General features: G+C 42.6%; 1 protein-coding gene across 1 annotated transcript in view; it reads right to left on the bottom strand.

Moving 5' to 3' along the window:
• The window catches only part of LOC117482858 (AT-rich interactive domain-containing protein 1A-like), a 62,172-nt gene that overhangs the window by 22,735 nt on the left and 20,500 nt on the right, over positions 1-18,937 (bottom strand). Inside the window, 2 exon segments of the mRNA XM_034131083.1 lie at positions 3,225-3,944; positions 8,146-8,370. Of these exon segments, the coding sequence (XP_033986974.1) occupies positions 3,225-3,944; positions 8,146-8,370 (945 nt within the window).

The raw sequence follows: 18,937 nt of genomic DNA, 5'->3' as shown, positions 1-18,937 counted from the left end.
ACGCGGCGCGTCTGGTGGAATAACACCCATTGACTAGAGTGGCCGCGATCGCTGTGAACACCGCGGCGTGCTAATGACAATAAAGCCTTGAAACTTGTAATGCAGGAGTAGTTCGTTCTAAATCGTACTATTCATTCAATCATCTTCCTGAAATGTAAACCATTTTTTAAGCAGTTATGTTTAAAAAAAACCTATGTGCATTTTGATGGTAACTGTCATTTACAAAAGTCAAAATATGACCAAAAATGCACAAGACAAGAGTCAAACCTAACCCCAGGAATATTGGCGTTGTATATAATCAACAAATGTGATTAACTTTTCCCTAAGTCAAACTACCGTAGCTCTAAATGCAGCAGCTTCCTTTTAACGATCACTGTCCATTCAGCATTTCTTTGGCTTCCAGTGAAGTCCAGCATTGATTTTAGGATTATTTTAATCACTTATAAGCCACTACATGAAAAGCTCCTGGCTACCTCACCCAGCTTTTGGTTCCAGTGAGCAGCCACTTTGCTGTAAACCGTGCCAATCTAAGAACATTAAGGCTTTCTGCTGTCGTAGCATTGAGAATTTGGAAGAATCTCCTCGCCCATTTCTTCAAGTTGGCTTTCCTTTTATCTATACAGGTTTTGTCTTACTTAAAGGTCACCTATCATGCTATTTTTAGGCATATATTATGGGTCTCAGATATATACAAATATATAAAAACATGTCTATGATGTGTTTTGCTCAAAATACAAACAGATCATGCATTTTAGACATCCCTCATATCCCTCTATTCAAGCCATGGATGTATAATAAGTAGGGATGTCCCGATCACCTTTTTTTGCTCCCGATCCGATTCCGATCATTTGATTTTGACAATCTGCCGATACCGATTTTTCCCGATCCGATCTTTATGCAATGCATTAAGAGAAAAAAAAGGTAACAGATAACGGCTGGTCATCCAATGCGATGAACTCAGCTATCTTGGCTGTTATTTTGTTGGCCTTTTCACTGTTCTGGGGCAGTTTCTCTTTCCTTTTAAAAGTCTCTGAAAGTGTCGGTTGTTTCAGTGCCGTTACCTGAGTGGCCGCTGTGTACTCGTCGTGTTGTTGTTGGTGGTGTTTGTATTAGATTGGTCGTGTTGAACGTAGCTCTGTTCTTTCCACCACGCGGAACCTCCGCCTTGCAAACATTGCATCTGGCTGTTACACTGCCTTCGCTTTCAATTTTATAATACTTCCAAACTCCTGACATTTTCTCTGTCCCGACTCCCGAGTCACCAGCTGAACGAAGCCTCTTGTTAGCTTACTGCTACTATTAGACACTGCGCCCACTCTGTTGCCAGATTTGAGAGAAATAAGCAACCAGGTCGATGAAAACAAGCCCAAAAGAAGCAACACATACATGATGTTGTGTAATTTTAAACCAAAACTAAGGCCTCAGGATGACTTTAAGACGTGAACATGGTCATTTTTGTTTTGTAACATTAAATAAAATAAAAATATTTTATTAAAAAAAAAAATAATAATAATAATAATAATTCCCGATTTCCGATTTTTTTCTCCCGATTCCGATCTTTTGAAAATCACGTGATCGGCTCCGATCCCCGATCACGTGATCGGATCGGGACATCTCTAATAATAAGAACTGGATACAGCGTGGGAGGCGGGGGCCTCGTTCATTCCTATGAGAGTTGCTCATTGGCGCATGAAGACAAAATGGCCCAACTTTTGAGAGAGCGAAACGTCACGAAAGTATTCATATAATCATATAATCCGTTCTTATTGTGCATCCATGGGTAAAGGTAAAACTCATGTAGTACTGAAAACGTCACATGAACGTGCCGGGCGGCGCGGTCCCGTGGGTTAGATGCGCGTTCATAATGCAGAGGAAAATAACTCTCAGAATAACGTTATTAGCACATTTTACAATTTGAGGACCGAATGTTTTAATAAGGGCTATACAAATGTTAAAACTGGGTAGTTTATTTAGTTTAAAAAAAATTATCCAACGATTTACAGGCGTCTCTTTCCCAATGTTAGTCAATGGGAAATAGTGTTTCCGGGCCCAGCGACTGATACTGAAGTGTAGTACCGCCGTTTGGCCACAACGAATATTTTCCTCAGAGTCCGGCGCACTTCCTGGGGGCTTGGTTCCAGCCCTGTTAGAGAAACGCGGATTTTGGGTCCTTAGCTTGAAAAAAATGCCTGATCAGAATTATACCGGAGATTAAGTTACATTCTACTGTGATAAAACACCATCCTGTTCTAAACCACATCAAGGATTATTTCTGAAACAGTATGGAGCTTAAATAATTTTTCTCTTGCAGGTTTTACCACAAGGTGAATTCCTTTTTTTATTTCCTGCTTTTTAAAAACACATGTGCTCTCCAGTACAGGTTAGCTCTGAGTGTTAGCGATGCTTGCTAATGTAAACACAGACGAGATTACGTCCAAAACACGTCAGGCATTGTTTCTGATAGCAACTTTCTGTGCGTCCGCCACCGATATTACATCATATCGCCAGCAAATCTGGATCAGCTCTGTTGTACCCACGTACCCAAAGTGCATTTTGCATGATAAGTCCCCTTTAAGGTCTGTGCCCTCATACCAAAATGCAGATGTTCCCCATAAATGTTAAAGTGATGCTAGCAAACAACATTTCTGTTTGTCAAAAACTGTATAATTATTACTAAAAAAAGATATGAAATGAGTGTCGAATAAAGCGTCAGACGGCAGAGACAGCTTTGTTTTCACGCAGAATAAATAGGGGATGGGTGCTAGAATTTTACACTGAAACTGAGATTTCTGAGTTTCTTTTACCGTCCTTTTTTCTGTAGAGGAGGTAAAGAAACCGTAACTCTGGGTTTATTTGTTGTTTGAGGTGCAATGTATGACTTTAAGACAAGACGACACTATTCATTTCCCACTTTGCTAGAAAGCATTGTTTTTGGCCGGAAGTGACGTTAGCGCCCTTATTCGAGAAAAACCCCTGCTATACATTTTATTATAATCCTTCTATAAGTTCAGGGGTTGATCTGGATGTTCACTGACGGCTTTATGCTTTCTATTTATCTGATGGTTCGGCTTTTTCATATTTTGTCATTCGATTTCTTGCGTTTTATATACTCGTCATTTGTGTTAGTTTTATTGTTTTGGTTAGTAAATCCCCTTGTACCGTTTGTTAAAAAGGTGCATCCTAAACACATGTTAATTCCCAGCAGCAGTGTGAGGTGTTATTACCTGTGGAGGAGGGGGGAACCTCTGATATGGAGACTGTTGTTGTTGTTGTGGTGGCTGTTGAAGAGGGGGAGTATGGGAATAAGGGGAATGTTGCCCCTGTTGCGCCTGTTGCCCCTGTTGCGCCTGTTGCCCCTGTTGCCCCTGTTGCCCCTGTTGCCCCTGTTGCGCCTGTTGCCCCTGTTGCGCCTGTTGCCCGTGACCTGGAGGTTGCTGGGCTTGAGACGGTGTTCCTCCTGGTTGTTGTTGTTGTTGTTGTGGGGGCTGTTGTTGTTGTTGTTGTTGGGGGCTCTGCTGTGGGCTTTGCTGTGGGGGTTGCCCTGCTCCAGGAGGCTGTTGATAGCCAGGTTGACCTTGTGGACCCTGTTGACTTTGGGGTCCTGGTCCCTGTTGAGCCTGTGGAGGAGGAACGTAGTTTGGCTGTCCAGGCTGAGTTTGGGGGGGCTGGTTGTAGGGAGGTTGACCTTGAGGAGGGCCATGGGGACCTTGGGGTTGTTGGTAAGGGGCTCCTGGTTGTCCGTGTTGTCCAGAGGGCTGCGATGGGTGTCCCTGTTGAGGGTACGGAGCTCCAGAGACGCCCTGAGGCTGGCCTGCGTAAGGAGGCTGCTGTTGTTGTTGTTGTTGTTGTTGTTGGGCAGGGTGGGGGGGGGCGCCGTGCTGAGCGTAGTAAGCCTGACCCTGCTGGCTGTAGCCCCCGGGACCCTGCTGACCATAACCTGACATCTGGAGGAGAAAACAGAACATTTAGTTTAAGAGGGTGGTGAAAACTGCACAGCACATCACCAGGATCCATCCATGGAGGATCTTTACTCCCAGCGGCACAGGAAGAAAGCCCTCCGGATTATCAAAGACCCCCATCACCGTTTGGGACTAAAACCACCAGACTCGGGGACAGTTTCATCCCACAGGACATAAGACTGTTAAACACCTGAACTTTTGAAAGAACATCCATAACATTCATCTGTTTGCAACTTATATATATATATATATATCTCAATATTCCAATTTCTGTATATAGACTATTCTGCACTGTTTCTATTATATTATATTATATTTTATTTACCTGTACCATTTTATCTGTTTTGTTGTGTTGCACTGATGGAGGAGCCTGTGAGCTAAGATGTTCATTGTCATAACTACACTGTAGCTATGCACACATGGCAATAAAAGCCTTGAAAACTTGAAACTTGAAGGCACGGGATGATATGTGGGTATTGTCCACAGTAATAACTGTTGCAGACAAGTGCCGCTGAAAGCTGATAAAAGCAATGGATTTCTCCAATTTTATTCAAGATCTTTGCCAACAAGACTTCATCTTGAACATACCTACAAATAAATCAAATTAAACAGTTTGTTTGCTGCTTTCAAATCATTCAATGGTGATGAGCATGTTCTGCTGATGTGTGTGTACACTTAACACAAAGAGGATAACAGATTTGCTAAAGTGTTGAATAATTACATTAACATTTATTGTTGTGTATTGTTTCATGTCCGATATGTGTAATATGCATAGCGTTCAGTTATTGTGCTCCAAATATCTGGAACAAACTACAAGAAACCTGGTACAAAACTCACTTATTCACTCTAGCTTTCAAACTCTGATCAACAACCCCCCCTTTGAATATTTTATTTGATGACAAACATAACTATTAGTTTAAGGTATGGGATATTTCACGCTTTGATTATCCTAACCAAAAATGATTGCAAAGTGTTGCCAGTCAACGTGTCCGAGAAGATTTCAATGTCCCGGATATATAGGACAAATATTATCTGTGATTATTGTTGAACTTAAAATGACTGATTTAATATAAAGAACACAATTAGTAATGCATTTAGATTTTAATCTTCTATTGAAAAGATGGCTATAACAAATTCAAAAAAGTCCTGTCGAGCCTACACCGTACCTCCTAACACAGGGGTGCCCAATACGTTGATCAACGTATATACCCCAGGTAGTGTGGGTAGATCGCATGGCATTGAAAAAAAATAAAAAGGTTAGCCTATCATCCATCCTTACTATGGCGTTTGCCACTTGATTGACGTACTGGTAAGCCAGTCTGAGATCTCATCTTTTCTAACACGCAGTTCACCACGCATGCGCGGTCAACCGCTCCAGCTGCAAATCACCAGCGAGCTGATCACCTCGTTAGCCTTCCAATTTATACAATTCTACTAAAGAAAGGGTAAAAAATTGACGTAATGACCAAAAATGTACCGAGTTGTATTGTGCCATACGGGTTCATGCAGTTATGCAAGGTATACACCAAGATAAGGTATACTCAGTATATATATATAAATAAATATATGTTTAGCATTCTTAACGTAGGTAGACAGACCCTCCCAACACGCAGATCACCTCCTCATCTGAAGCGCAAATGTGGCGCAATAAGTGTAAGCGTGCCACAGTGTCTCTGCGAGGTTCCGGTGCACGCAGTCCACTAGCACCACCCCCCGCTCGCGACACAACAGAGGGCCTCACCACATGACTTGCGGCCCTGTAGGTACATCACTTTGACTTGGACATTTTAAAAGTAGATCCCAAGCTGAAAAAGTGTGGGCACCCCTGTCCTAACACAACAAACTTCCATCAGCTTTAGGCCTACATACTCTGATATTAAATAAAACTGAATAAAAGCTATTTGTAAAACAACCAAAAATACATGCATGCTTGTCTGGCTCATAACACTTTATTCAAGGCGTAGAGTAAGTATAATGGAAATTCACAAAGATCTGCGTTATAAAAAAATATATATTTTAGCATCCCATTTCCTAGTCAGGATCAAAGGTAGATCAGTGTATGAAGGGGTAGAACAGATATGCGAGTAAATATAACCCAACAGAGTTTAATTGCCTCCAACATAAACAGCTTTTTCTCTTACTACAGGTTTACTATCCTGAGCCTCTCTGTGGAATATCAATCAGTACCTGAACGCTGACAGGATGCTCTCTGGAGCTGAGAAAATATGTAAAAATAACCTAAATTCAAAGTCACCTCTTTGGTTTTTCATATTCTCAGCGGAGAAATAAGAGCATCTCTTCATCTTACTCACAGATTAAAAAGGGAAAGACTACCGCTATGTGTGTGAGAGAAAATAAGTGTGTTCCTCTCTATAAACTGATCAGTCAAATCACACGAGGGGAAAAAAAAACATACATCCAAGTGTCAGAATGACTCGGTGTATCGCTTTAAAATCTGTGGGAATAAAAATTGAGTTCAGACTTCATCTCCTTGAACTTTCAGCATGAGCCCTTTTCATTTTCCTACGCAATCCAGCGAGCGGAAAAGCCTTTCAATACAACATATTCGTTTCATTACTCTGAAGGAGCACAGGAGGAGAAAGGCCTGACCTTGTAAGGAAACACAGTAATACAAAGATGCAGAGGAGGGAGATAACAATAAAAAAAAAGCCACGTGTTATTTTGGGAGCAGCTACTTGAGCGTTCAAGATAGTAAAAGGATCGGCACACATTTTAAAACAACATGAAGTGGCTGTATTGTATCCGACAAAAGGGAAGGGAAGTCTTTTTTCCTTCTCCGCAGGGCACTTATCGAGTCCACGGTCAGACACCAGGCAGGCCAGTATGAGATAATCACAACACACAATGGGCACGAGACCTCAGACAGCTTCACTCTACGGGATTCCCTGCATGCGTTTGTCTGTTAAGACCGACTGCATGCCGGAGGGTTCAAGTAGGGTAGAGATATGAGTAAGTGGCTACGGCAAACTGGATGTTTTTAAATAATTGGACTACGCTGTCAGGAAGTGCTGCCCACTGTGCATGTATAAACAACCTGCATTTTTTTTATCCCAACTTACAGGCATGGAAGCAAATCAGTCGGAGAAAAATGTATGGTTTCTCACTTTGAGTCTCCTTCAGTGGAGTTTTGGTTGCAGGTGGAAAATAAGCTTATTTTTGGTTTTGTTGGGCTCTCCAATGACTTGGTTTGGATATTTGAGGATCAATGAGAGGTAGTTCTTAAGTCTAACTTTGCTTTAGGTACAGCTACACCCATTAGCTTCACTGTAAAATCGAAGCAAAATGTGCCTTTAAGGAAACAATCCCACTTTTTATTTTTTTTAACGACAAGCATGCTCATTTCTGACGTGGAGCTAATCTGAAGTAAACATTGAATACTGCTTTCTATTCCTCCATCTTGTGACTGTGTAACTCCCTCTCTTGGATATCAGCATGTGAAGGACACTGTTCAGGAACTAGTTGATGCTCTGTATGTGATGACTACTTCCATTCTTGAGAGGATAATAGATACTTGGATCCTGAGATTGAAGCTCAAGCCGGTGTAGTGATTATTAACATTTTTAAGTATTCAGAAAAAGTCATAATTTTGAGAAAAAGTCATAATTTTGAGGAAAAAGTCAGATTTTTTTAGAAAAAGTCATAATTTTCAGATTTTTGAGAAAATCATAATTTTCAGATTTTGAGAAAAAGTCATAATTTTGATATTTTAAGAAAAAGTCATAATTTTGAGCAAAAAAAAAAATCAGGATTCTGAGATTTTCAGAAAAAAGCCAACATTTGAGAAAAAACTCAGTATTTGGTTCATGACAGGATGTATGATAACAAGAACCGGCATTCCTCCATCTTGTGACTGTGTAACTCCCTCTCTTGTATATCAGCATGTGAAGGACACTGTTCAGGAACTAGTTGTACCAAATTACATTACATGTCACTCCAAACATGTCTATCCAAAGCGACTTACATACTCAATAGTGTGGACAATCCCCACAGGAGCAATTTGGGGTGAAGTGTCTTGCCCAGGGACACAACGACATGCTGACTGTATGCTCTGTATATGACTACTTCCATTCTTGAGAGGATCATAAATACATGGATCCTGAGATTGAAGCTCAAGCCGGGGACGAGTGATATTTTTCTAACATAATCTAAATCAATAGTTACTGACCTGTTGTCCGTACTGCATGCCGCCCATAGCGCCAGGCGTTCGGTTCTGCATCCCCATTGGATACCTCTGAGGGCCTGGAGGTCCGTATCCTTGCCCAGGATAGGAGCCTCCTTGCTGGGGACCAGGACCTGCTGGAGGGCCTTGCTGCTGCTGGGAGTAAGGGTTGGGTCCTCCATATGATGGCTGGCCACGCATTTTCCCTACTTGCTCCATTGGGCTCGGAGGCTGGAGGACACACAGAAAGAAAATTCAGTGTTTAAAGGTCACCTATTATGCAAAATCCACTTCTTCATGTCTCTTCTACATCAACATGTGTCCCCTCTTCTTCATGTCTCTTCTACATCAACATGTGTCCCCTCTTCTTCATGTCTCTTCTACATCAACATGTGTCCCCTCTTCTTCATGTCTCTACATCAACATGTAGTTCTGTGTAAAGAGATTCTGAAAGTTTCAGGAACAAAGAATCTTTCTCTTTTTGTCCTGATCCATTTTTATAAAAACCTGTCTGAAAATGAGCTGGTCAGATTTTGGCCACTTTATGTCATAACGATGTTTTGGCTTGTGTAACCATTAGCCAATCACCAACCAAGGTACCCCCCCCCCCCATCTCATCACCTGAATCTCCTCCTAGAGCACCAATAACCGCTTTCACACCAAGTACTTTGCCGTACTTAGTTCCCAGCTCTTAGTTCCCCCATGGAACTAAGAGCCGATCGAGTTCACACCTAAGTCCCTGAGGGAAGATTAGACAAATTAAGCCGCTGACGTCACTTCTTCTTCTTCTGCTTTGGGTTTACTGGCAGGCCGCAAACAACTTCACGGCGTATACTGCCACCCGAAGTCCCCGGCCGGAAGTCCCCGGAGTTGGGGACTGGCTTCAGTAGAAGCTGCTGGGACTCCCAGCAGCTTCTACTGAAGCCTTCAGAGTAAATCGCCAGAACGCCGACACCTCCTCATCTCCACCGCTCCCATGTTTTATTTTTGTGTTGCCATAAGTTAGTCTCTCTCTGTTGGTGCGCTGGGCTAATGCTAATGCTAATAATGCTAATGCCAGCAAATAAAATGGCGGCTTCACAAAACTTTTCAGAGTTTTACGGTGCGTGGTTTGCAATTCACCCAGCCAATCAGAAATTGGTACTTTTTTCTCCCCAGGATAGTACCACCTCTCTAGCAGGCAACAAACATGGGGGTAAAAGTTCTCTGAACTAAGTTCTCTTTTTGGTGTGAACGCAAAATTCCAGGCACTATCGGAACTAAACGGGAAAAGTACGGGTTAAAGTACTCCGGTGTGAACGCGCCTCTTGTGTTTTTTTTTAACCAAATCTCTCTCAGAGGGGCGTGGGGAGGAGCTCCTTATTTTCATCTAAAGTAACAGACAGAGAATCGGCACTTTTGAAACAGGGCTGAAACAGAAGGGATTATGGGTAATGCTGCAATGATCTGTTTGGTGTTTCAGCCAATCAGAGACAGGCTCTGTATATATCTGAGACCTGTAATATATTGATGAAAACCAGTATAATAGGGGACTTTAAATCAGCTGAAAAAGTGGATGGAAAAGCTCTGAATTGAGGGTTAGGGTCTGTCATTGGATTTGTTGGCTGATGGTTATGTTTATGTGTTGTATTGCTTTTATTGGACGGTGCAGCCAAACTATAACGAGCTCCATAATGATGCAGCGGATAGGATATTGTTCTCAATCCAGTAATGTGACGGCAAAACGTTAGAAGGGTTATTTTGGAGCCTTTTAAGTGGGGTTTATTTTCTTTAAAAAGCATTACTCAGCAATGAACACAAACGAGTACCATTGTGTCGTGCAAGCATCATCTCATAAACCGTCACAGCATAATCAAAGCACAGAACAAAAAGCAGATGGGGGAGGTATTACAAAAAAAAATAGTAGTGGATTTACTTTCCTTACTAGAAAGGGAAGAAATTGGCCATGAATGAATGAATGAGCCCACTATATCCGCCAGGAGCGTTTCCCTGCCCGGCAGATCATTGTGCCAGTGGGTGGATTCTGTTACAGGGAGGGTTTCTATGAAAATAAGCGTAAGGAAGTGGATGTGTCTGTGGTGTCAGGGTTTGTTGTTGGCTGGGGCGATGACCTTGGCCCTGTTTGGACTGAGGGAGATCCACGTGGCCTTTTTTTTTGGCTACTGAGCGAGGGAGGGAAACTGAGAGTAGAGGAGGGGGAGACGGAGGGTTGTAATGAGGTAGCTTCTCCTGTCAACAGCTGGAGCCAAGGTCATGAAGTGTGTGTGTGTGTGTGGGGGGGGGTGTGTGTGTGTGTGGGGGGGGGGGGGGGTGTGTGTGTACATAAGAGATGAGGCTGGTGGAATCCCAACACCCCTCGAGCGAAACAAAAATAAACACAATTCGAAAGCTGCTATAGGGTAGCAGGAATGAGTCCTAAAAAAATGTAGTCCGCATTTTGACACTTCTGGGTCCTCACTCTCAAAGTCAAAGATGTTTAAATGTGTTTTGTTTATACAGCTGAAAGAAGATTCAAGGCTTTTATTGTCATTCGTACATAGCTACAGTGTAGATATGTACGAATGAAAATCTTAGGTCACAGGCTCCTCCAACAGTGCAACACAATAAAACTGATCAAATAGTGCAAGTAAATACAAATGAAAACAGGATAGGATAGAAATAGTCTGTGGTCTATGGCTAACACAAGCTTAAGACGTTTTCACATTTTCATTACACATGGCAGCCACCTAACATTTGGTGATCTTTGGAGATTTATGAGAGAACTTCTGAAGATTAATATCGTTTAAGCTTTGGGTGAAAGTGTTTCTGGTTTCAAACAAAACCCGGATCACTTGCTGCACATGTTATATTGGCATAAATCAACTTTACATTTGACGTATTTTATGTTCTACGACATAAATACCCCACTGTTGATGTCGTCACGCCAGACGTTAGCCGCCTTTAGCTTAGCGGTGGTGACATGAAGTCATTTGAGCGTGATGTAGTTTCTTTACAGTGTAACGTTAGCTTTTTACTTCTGGTGATTGCAATTCAGCTTCCAAACACATTGAAGGATCTTAAATATCCCGACTTTAAGCCTCGAGTCAAGCTCTACCAATACACAATCCTACATCTCCCACAATGCAACTGTAAAGAATGATTGATTAAACCGTTCCTGCCTCCTCACTCCGGGCACACATTGGCTCTTTGAAGAGGTTATGGCTGAGTAGGGCTTCACAATTAATTCAAATCTTTACCAAAACCACAATAAAGACACAAAGTGTGAAATGTGTGTAAACAGGTGTGTTCAACGTAGGGCTGTGCGATTATGGCAAAAATCCTAATCACGATTATTTTGGTCAATAATTGATATCACGATTATTAAAAACGATTATCCATTTACTTTGAAAACATCCATTTATTGAAACAAAAATGTGAACAGTATGTTTTTAACAGTTGATTACCCTGAACTTTAAGTATAATTCAACTGAAAAATAAAAAAAATAACAATTTTTTTTTTTTTTATAAAAATAATCGTTTTATTTCGATTACGTTGTTTTCGTAATCGTTGCAAGCCAAAATCGTAATCGAGATTAAAATACGATTAATTGCACAGCCCTAGTTCAACGCCTTCAATGTTGATATGTGTGCGATGTGTTCTGGATATGAACACAAGAGTCACAGGAAAAAGGAGTAACTCATCTCATTGTACCTGTATACTGACAATAAAGGATTCTATTCTATTCTATTCATAAACATTTGTTTGCCTCAGAGCTTATTTCCTGCAACATTTAAAAATCCAGTGGATGAAAATCCCATTAGCTTTAAGTCGTGATGCTAACTTCAGATGGGCTTGAAAAAATACTTCACCACAGCACCACTCTGAAGTGTTCCTCTGCTGGAAATCAGGAAAAAAACCTCAAACCAGGGCTGTCTGGTTAGCGCAATGTCATGCCATCTGTCCAATTATCATCTGGCCGGGGACAACAGCTGGAAATTAGCAATGTTGGCTAAAGCTGTTACTGTTTTGTGTGACAGTTGATCAATGGGTACTGTCCACGACACTATAAACAAATAAACTAAATCTCACCGCTGGCAGCCCGTGTTTCCATTCAACCCCAGCGGCGTCTGAAAGTACGCGCCACAATGAGGGTCTTTTGAAGTAGCAACACCTCCTGGCCCGCTGACCTCAGAAAGCAGACACAAAGCTTTCATTGCTTCCCACGGTTATTAATCTGTGTGTGTGTGTTTTTTTTTCTTCCTCCCACAAAAACCTCTTTTCCTTGGTTAAGGGAGACAACCACCGGGTGCTATTTATAGCCAGCGAGACGGAGAGAGGGCAGTCTGCCGAAAATGTAACAGGTCCCAGCTGCACTGCTGTTTGAACCCGGGCCAGAACTCGCTCTTCCTGGGCTTTAATAAAGCAGCAGGCTTTGGCACTGAATGAATGACAGTGAAAGGAGACTAGGAGGGTGTAAAAAAGGGGGGAGGGTGGTGTGTGAAAATATATGCGCGCGTGTGCGTGTGTGTGTGTGTGTGTGTGTGTGTGTGTGGGGAGATCAACAGGCTGCAGGGCGGTCACTATCAAAGATAGATTGTTCTTATTCCATTCCAATGTAAATACTGTTATATTTTTCTACCTGTGTTTTTAATTCTTGTTTTTATGCACCGCGACACCAAGTCAAATTCCATGTACGTGTAAACCTACCTGGTAATAAACCTAATTCTGATAATAATAATGACTGAAAAATGAATACATATATACTAATATCAAGAGGATGCTGTGGTATGCAACTCTGATTGCCTTTGTCATAAAGTGTATTTTCTACTTACACTGAAACAACTGAAGCATTGACTTCAATTAAATGTATTATGTCAACAGATTTCCCATCACTGTATTAGGTTAGTTGAAAGCAATAACATTACGTTGAACCTATTTAAACTTAAAAGTATTGCTTTCAACTAAACTAATACAGTTAAGTGAAATCTGTTTACATAATACATTTAATTAGAGTCAATTCTTCAGTTGTTTCAGTGTGTGTACAGAGTCATTACTGTAGAACTGTTTGTATTCTATTTTCTGTCAAATCGGAAAATACAAATTAAGCTTATAATAATAATAAACTTTATTTATATAGCACCGCCACCTTTCATGCTTGACGCAAAGAGTAAGTAAAAAAAATCACAATAACAAATGAGGAACATAATTACAAGATGTAAAAACAAGAACATGAACAGTGATACTACTAAAAATGATAAGCCAAATTAAGTCTTTAATTCACTTTTAAAAATTCCAATTGAGGTTGCCGTCCTAAGATCATATTCCACTCCAGGTTTTCCCTTTAGCCTCCCCCAGGCCACACTCTCCTGATCTCCTGCAGGTTCAGGAGTGTGTGTGTGTGTTATGTGTGTGTAAGAAGGAGAGAGAGAGAGAGGGGGGGGTGTTACTACGTTCCCCAGAGTCATTACCGACCGCACAGTAGGGGGGGAAAGTAAAACGAGCTCTCCTGTGACCTACAATGCACTTTTAACCCCTGACTTCGTGCCACGACAGGAATCTGAACTGCATACTTTCTTAAAATAATTCTCTATCTGTGTTTGAAATGTTTGCTTTTATGTATGCACCATGACATCAAGTCAAATTCCTCGTACGTGTCAACCTACCTAGAAGAATTGGGGAGGGATCAAACCCTCTTTAATGGTCACACATGCAGAGCACACAGCACACAGTGACATTTGTTCTCTGCTTTTAACCCATTCTAGTGCCAGGAGTCTACCAGGAGTCTAGCACCAGGAGTCTAGTACCAGGAGTCTAGCACCAGGAGTCTAGCACCAGGAGTCTAGCACCAGGAGTCTAGCACCAGGAGTCTAGTACTAGGAGTCTAGCACCAGGAGTCTAGCACCAGGAGTCTAGCACCAGGAGTCTAGCACCAGGAGTCTAGCACCAGGAGTCTAGCCCCAGGAGCCTAGCACCAGGAGTCTAGCCCCAGGAGTCTAGTACCAGGAGTCTAGCACTAGGAGTCTAGCACCAGGAGTCTAGCACCAGGAGTCTAGTACTAGGAGTCTAGCACCAGGAGTCTAGTACCAGGAGTCTAGCACCAGGAGTCTAGCACCAGGAGTCTAGCACCAGGTGTCTAGCACCAGGAGTCTAGCACCAGGAGTCTAGCACCAGGAGTCTAGTACTAGGAGTCTAGTACTAGCAGTGTAGTACCAGGAGTCTAGCACCAGGAGTCTAGCACCAGGAGTCTAGCACCAGGAGTCTAGCACCAGGAGTCTAGTACCAGGAGTCTAGCACCAGGAGTCTAGCACCAGGAGTCTAGCACCAGGAGTCTAGCACCAGGAGTCTAGTACTAGGAGTCTAGTACTAGGAGTCTAGCACTAGGAGTCTAGTACTAGGAGTCTAGCACCAGGAGTCTAGCACCAGGAGTCTAGCACCAGGAGTCTAGCACTAGGAGTCTAGTACTAGCAGTGTAGTACCAGGAGTCTAGCCCCAGGAGTCTAGCACTAGGAGTCTAGCACCAGGAGTCTAGCACCAGGAGTCTAGCACCAGGAGTCTAGTACTAGGAGTCTAGCACCAGGAGTCTAGTACCAGGAGTCTAGCACCAGGAGTCTAGCACCAGGAGTCTAGCACCAGGAGTCTAGCACCAGGAGTCTAGCACCAGGAGTCTAGCACCAGGAGTCTAGCACCAGGAGTCTAGTACTAGGAGTCTAGTACTAGCAGTGTAGTACCAGGAGTCTAGCACCAGGAGTCTAGCACCAGGAGTCTAGCACCAGGAGTCTAGCACCAGGAGTCTAGTACCAGGAGTCTAGCACCAGGAGTCTAGCACCAGGAGTCTAGCACCAGGAGTCTAGCACCAGGAGTCTAGTACTAGGAGTCTAGTACTAGGAGTCTAGCACTAGGAGTCTAGTACTAGGAGTCTAGCACCAGGAGTCTAGCACCAGGAGTCTAGCACCAGGAGTCTAGCACTAGGAGTCTAGTACTAGCAGTGTAGTACCAGGAGTCTAGCACCAGGAGTCTAGTACCAGGAGTCTAGCACTAGGAGTCTAGTACCAGGAGTCTAGCACTAGGAGTCTAGTACCAGGAGTCTAGTACCAGTAGTCTAGTACTAGGAGTCTAGCACTAGGAGTCTAGTACTAGGAGTCTAGTACTAGGAGTCTAGCACCAGGAGTCTAGTACTAGGAGTCTAGCACCAGGAGTCTAGCACCAGGAGTCTAGCACCAGGAGTCTAGTACTAGGAGTCTAGTACCAGGAGTCTAGCACCAGGAGTCTAGTACTAGGAGTCTAGTACTAGGAGTCTAGTACCAGGAGTCTAGCACCAGGAGTCTAGCACTAGGAGTCTAGTACCAGGAGTCTAGTACCAGTAGTCTAGTACTAGGAGTCTAGTACCAGGAGTCTAGCACCAGGAGTCTAGTACCAGGAGTCTAGTACCAGGAGTCTAGTACTAGGAGAAGTGGGCAGCTATTGTACAGCGCCCAGGGAGCAATGGGAGTGAGGGGGGAAGGGGGTTGTCCGGTGCCTTGCTCAAGGGCACCACAGCAGGGCCCAGGAGGTGAACTGGGACCTCTCCAAGTAGCAGTCCACACTCCATATTTAGGTCTGGTCGGGGACTTGAACCGGCGACCCTACGGCTCCCAGTCCAAGCCCCTACTGACTGAGCCACTGCCGGACTCCCTGGTAATAAACCTGATTCTAAATTCTGATACGACATCACCTTGTTGATGGTTTTCAACCCATTTCAGACAGGTGTATGCATGTAAATTAGGGATGCACTGATAGAAAATTATTGAGCCGATGTTGAAAACAACAATTTGTCTGATTTTTGGAACAAATGCATCTTAAGTTCAACTAAATATAAACTGCCTTTTCCGCCCTTCATCACACTCAAATTGGATGATCACAAATTACATTCATATCTGTTGCATAGCTGATATTCTGCCATTGGTGAAGTATGTTTTAGTATGAAATGAAGCCAAGGGAAGTACTATAATACCATTATGAGGACGTCCTGTTGCAATCAGCTTTAATCCAACTTTAAATTAAATATATATATATTTTATTTTAATGGTCCAATTGAGGCAAAAAACAAAAAAATTCTCCCCACAAATTTGAAGTTAGAGCCCCTTTTTCTCCGGATAAAAAGGCACTATTACTCTTTTTCTAATGAGCTGCTTAAAGCTTTTAGACGGAGCCTCCTGTGTCATCTGTAACGTTTTCCACAGAGGCTGAATCACCCGCTAACGTCCTCCAATCCACATGAAAAATGACTCGTGTGCTAACAAACAAGCAACACTAAAAGGTAAAATCTATTTCTCATTTAGACAAAATCTCCCAGCGATGACCGGGCCATAAAACACTCAACCTCTTGTGTTTTATTTCCCTCACCCGATTTGAGGGTCGATATTTGGGCTCGCGGAGAGAATATTTCTGTGTTCCTGCTTTTCCATTAAGGAGGCTGACAAGTCTCCGCGGGGAAAGAGCCGGAAAGAACAAAAAAAGCTTGACTAAAAACAGGCTTCCCGCTCCCCGAAAAAACAGCAGGATCATCGCTGACACCAGTGTTTCCGCCAGACCAGGGCTGAGAGGGGGGTTTTGAAGTGAGCCGTCCCTTATAGATACTATTTCTACACGTTAGTGAGCTGGATCATTTGGCTCGGCTCTCTTAAAGCGCCGGCTGTTTCGCCTCTCCCAAACGGCTCTTCATGTTATCACAGTTTACCACGGAGCCTCAGTTTTGCCGCTGCGAGGCTCCGGCGCTCGCAGTTCACGTGCGTGCTCCACTAGCACCGCCCCCTCCGCCCTCATCTCGTCCAAATCGCGCTCGTTCCGTGTTGTGCTGTGGCAGGCACCGCCGATGTCGGGGAAACGATCTTCATTACTCCGAAAAGAATCCCACCAGACTCCTTTACCCCTCCAACAGAGGGATGTCCTTGTCCTTTTTCCTTTTCGTCATTTCAAGCGATAAAATCTCGATCTTCCCTCGGCTCGAGTTCAGGGCGTTCCGAGCTGAATAAGGGCGTCAAATGACGGCAAGACGCCCCCCTGGCGGAAACGCTGCTGCAAATATAGGTAGTGAATTGTACTTTATTATTAATATAAGTATTCAGTTGGTTTAAAAAATGTTTTACTATTATTATTGTTTACTTATTTATTGTAAAGCATTTTGTTCTGCATTTCTTGTATGAAGGATACTCTAAAAGATAATATTATATTTAACAATATTATTATTATTCCATCTGGACAGATAGAGGAGCAACCAAATGTAGAATCAATATTCAAATTAATACAATTTAATTTATATATAAAAGAGCTATGAAGTACTCCAGTTTATGAAAAAGTATTTAAATATAGGGTTAAAGCTATTTGCGAAAAAATAAATTAAATATTATTATGTTCAGAGCAAATTAGGAATCTAACGTACATTTTTCCTACCGAGTTACCTTCTCACTATTTTCTCCATTCATCTTTAGGTCTATAAAATGTCAAAAAATAGTAGAAAATATCCATTCAACCCCTAATGTATGACTATAAAGGTCTGGTTTAGTCAGTCCAAACCCTAAATATATTCACTTCAGTATGATATCAAACAGAGAAAGCTTAAAAAACACCACATTTACGAGGCCAAAAACATTATTTCCTGCCATTGCTGCAACTTTAACGATTATCAGTAGTTGTTGGTGGTTATTTTTCTGTTAACCAGGATGTCAAATCTGGTCGAGATGTGTTGTTTTTCTCTCCGGCCTCATTCTATGCTGTTAACACGTCTGTGAGCAGCAGCTGGGATAAAACTGTGGCCGGTGTCATTGATCTGTTTACCAGCATTTCACTCCCATTGCTTAAGATGTTCACATCTGACACACCATCACACATCCTCTAAGAGAACCTGTGTGTGTGTGTGTGTGTGTGTGTGTGTGTGTGTGTGTGTGTGTGTGTGTGTGTGTGTGTGTGTGTGTGTGTGTGTGTGTGTGTGTGTGTGTGTATAGAGGTCAGGGTCTGCTATTGAAGCCTCTGTTCCTCTCTTCTCTTTAGTAACAGAATGAGTGGCTCTTCACTGCTGCCGTTGAGTAAAGACCTTCAACTTCTGAATACATGTTCCCACGTTGTTGCTTGAGTCGGAGCTTAAATAACAAATGAAACTTAGTCAAGTAGGCTTTCAAATATGGCAGATACAAGACTGAGGAAAAAAAAAAACGTGTACTAGGACTGCAGGATTTCAAACGAGTAACTAACTGGGATTATGTTCACTGATTGGATTTGATTCACGATATTGGAGAGGTCATTTTTGGACCATTATTGTCGTCATCATCATTGAAAAATATCAAAGTGATCATGGTGTGACAGTTGTAAGAAGATCTGTAGGTTCATATGTGTATGTAGTGTCTCTACCAGTGTTTCTGCCAGACCAGGGCTGAGAGGGCGTCCACCCCGAGAGCGGGGGTGAAACGATCTGCAATACTCCGAAAAGAATCCCACCAGACTCCTTTGCCCCTCCAACAGAGGGATGTCCTTTTTCCTTTTCGTCATTTCAAGCGATAAAAACTCTCGATCTTCTCTCTAATTATTCATTTTTTTTCAAATGACGGCAAGACGCCCCCCTGGCGGAAACGCTGGGCTCTACCGTGACATGTCTCCAAGCTTCAATGTTGAAAAAGCTCTTTATCTTTCTCATCCTGCCTGTGCTGCAGCATCTCTTTTCACCCTCTGTCTGAAACCATGATGCATCATCAGAAAGGGAAATACAGACGCAGTGTAAAGATGATAAGAAGAAGTCTGAAACACAGATTACTACAATCAAGGTCTGCCACAGCGGCCTTATAACTG

Source organism: Trematomus bernacchii, unplaced genomic scaffold (genome assembly GCF_902827165.1).
Source record: "Trematomus bernacchii unplaced genomic scaffold, fTreBer1.1, whole genome shotgun sequence".
Lineage (NCBI taxonomy): Eukaryota > Metazoa > Chordata > Actinopteri > Perciformes > Nototheniidae > Trematomus > Trematomus bernacchii.
The sequence above is the reverse complement of the archived record's forward strand: the minus strand, read 5'-3'. Positions and strand labels throughout refer to the sequence as shown.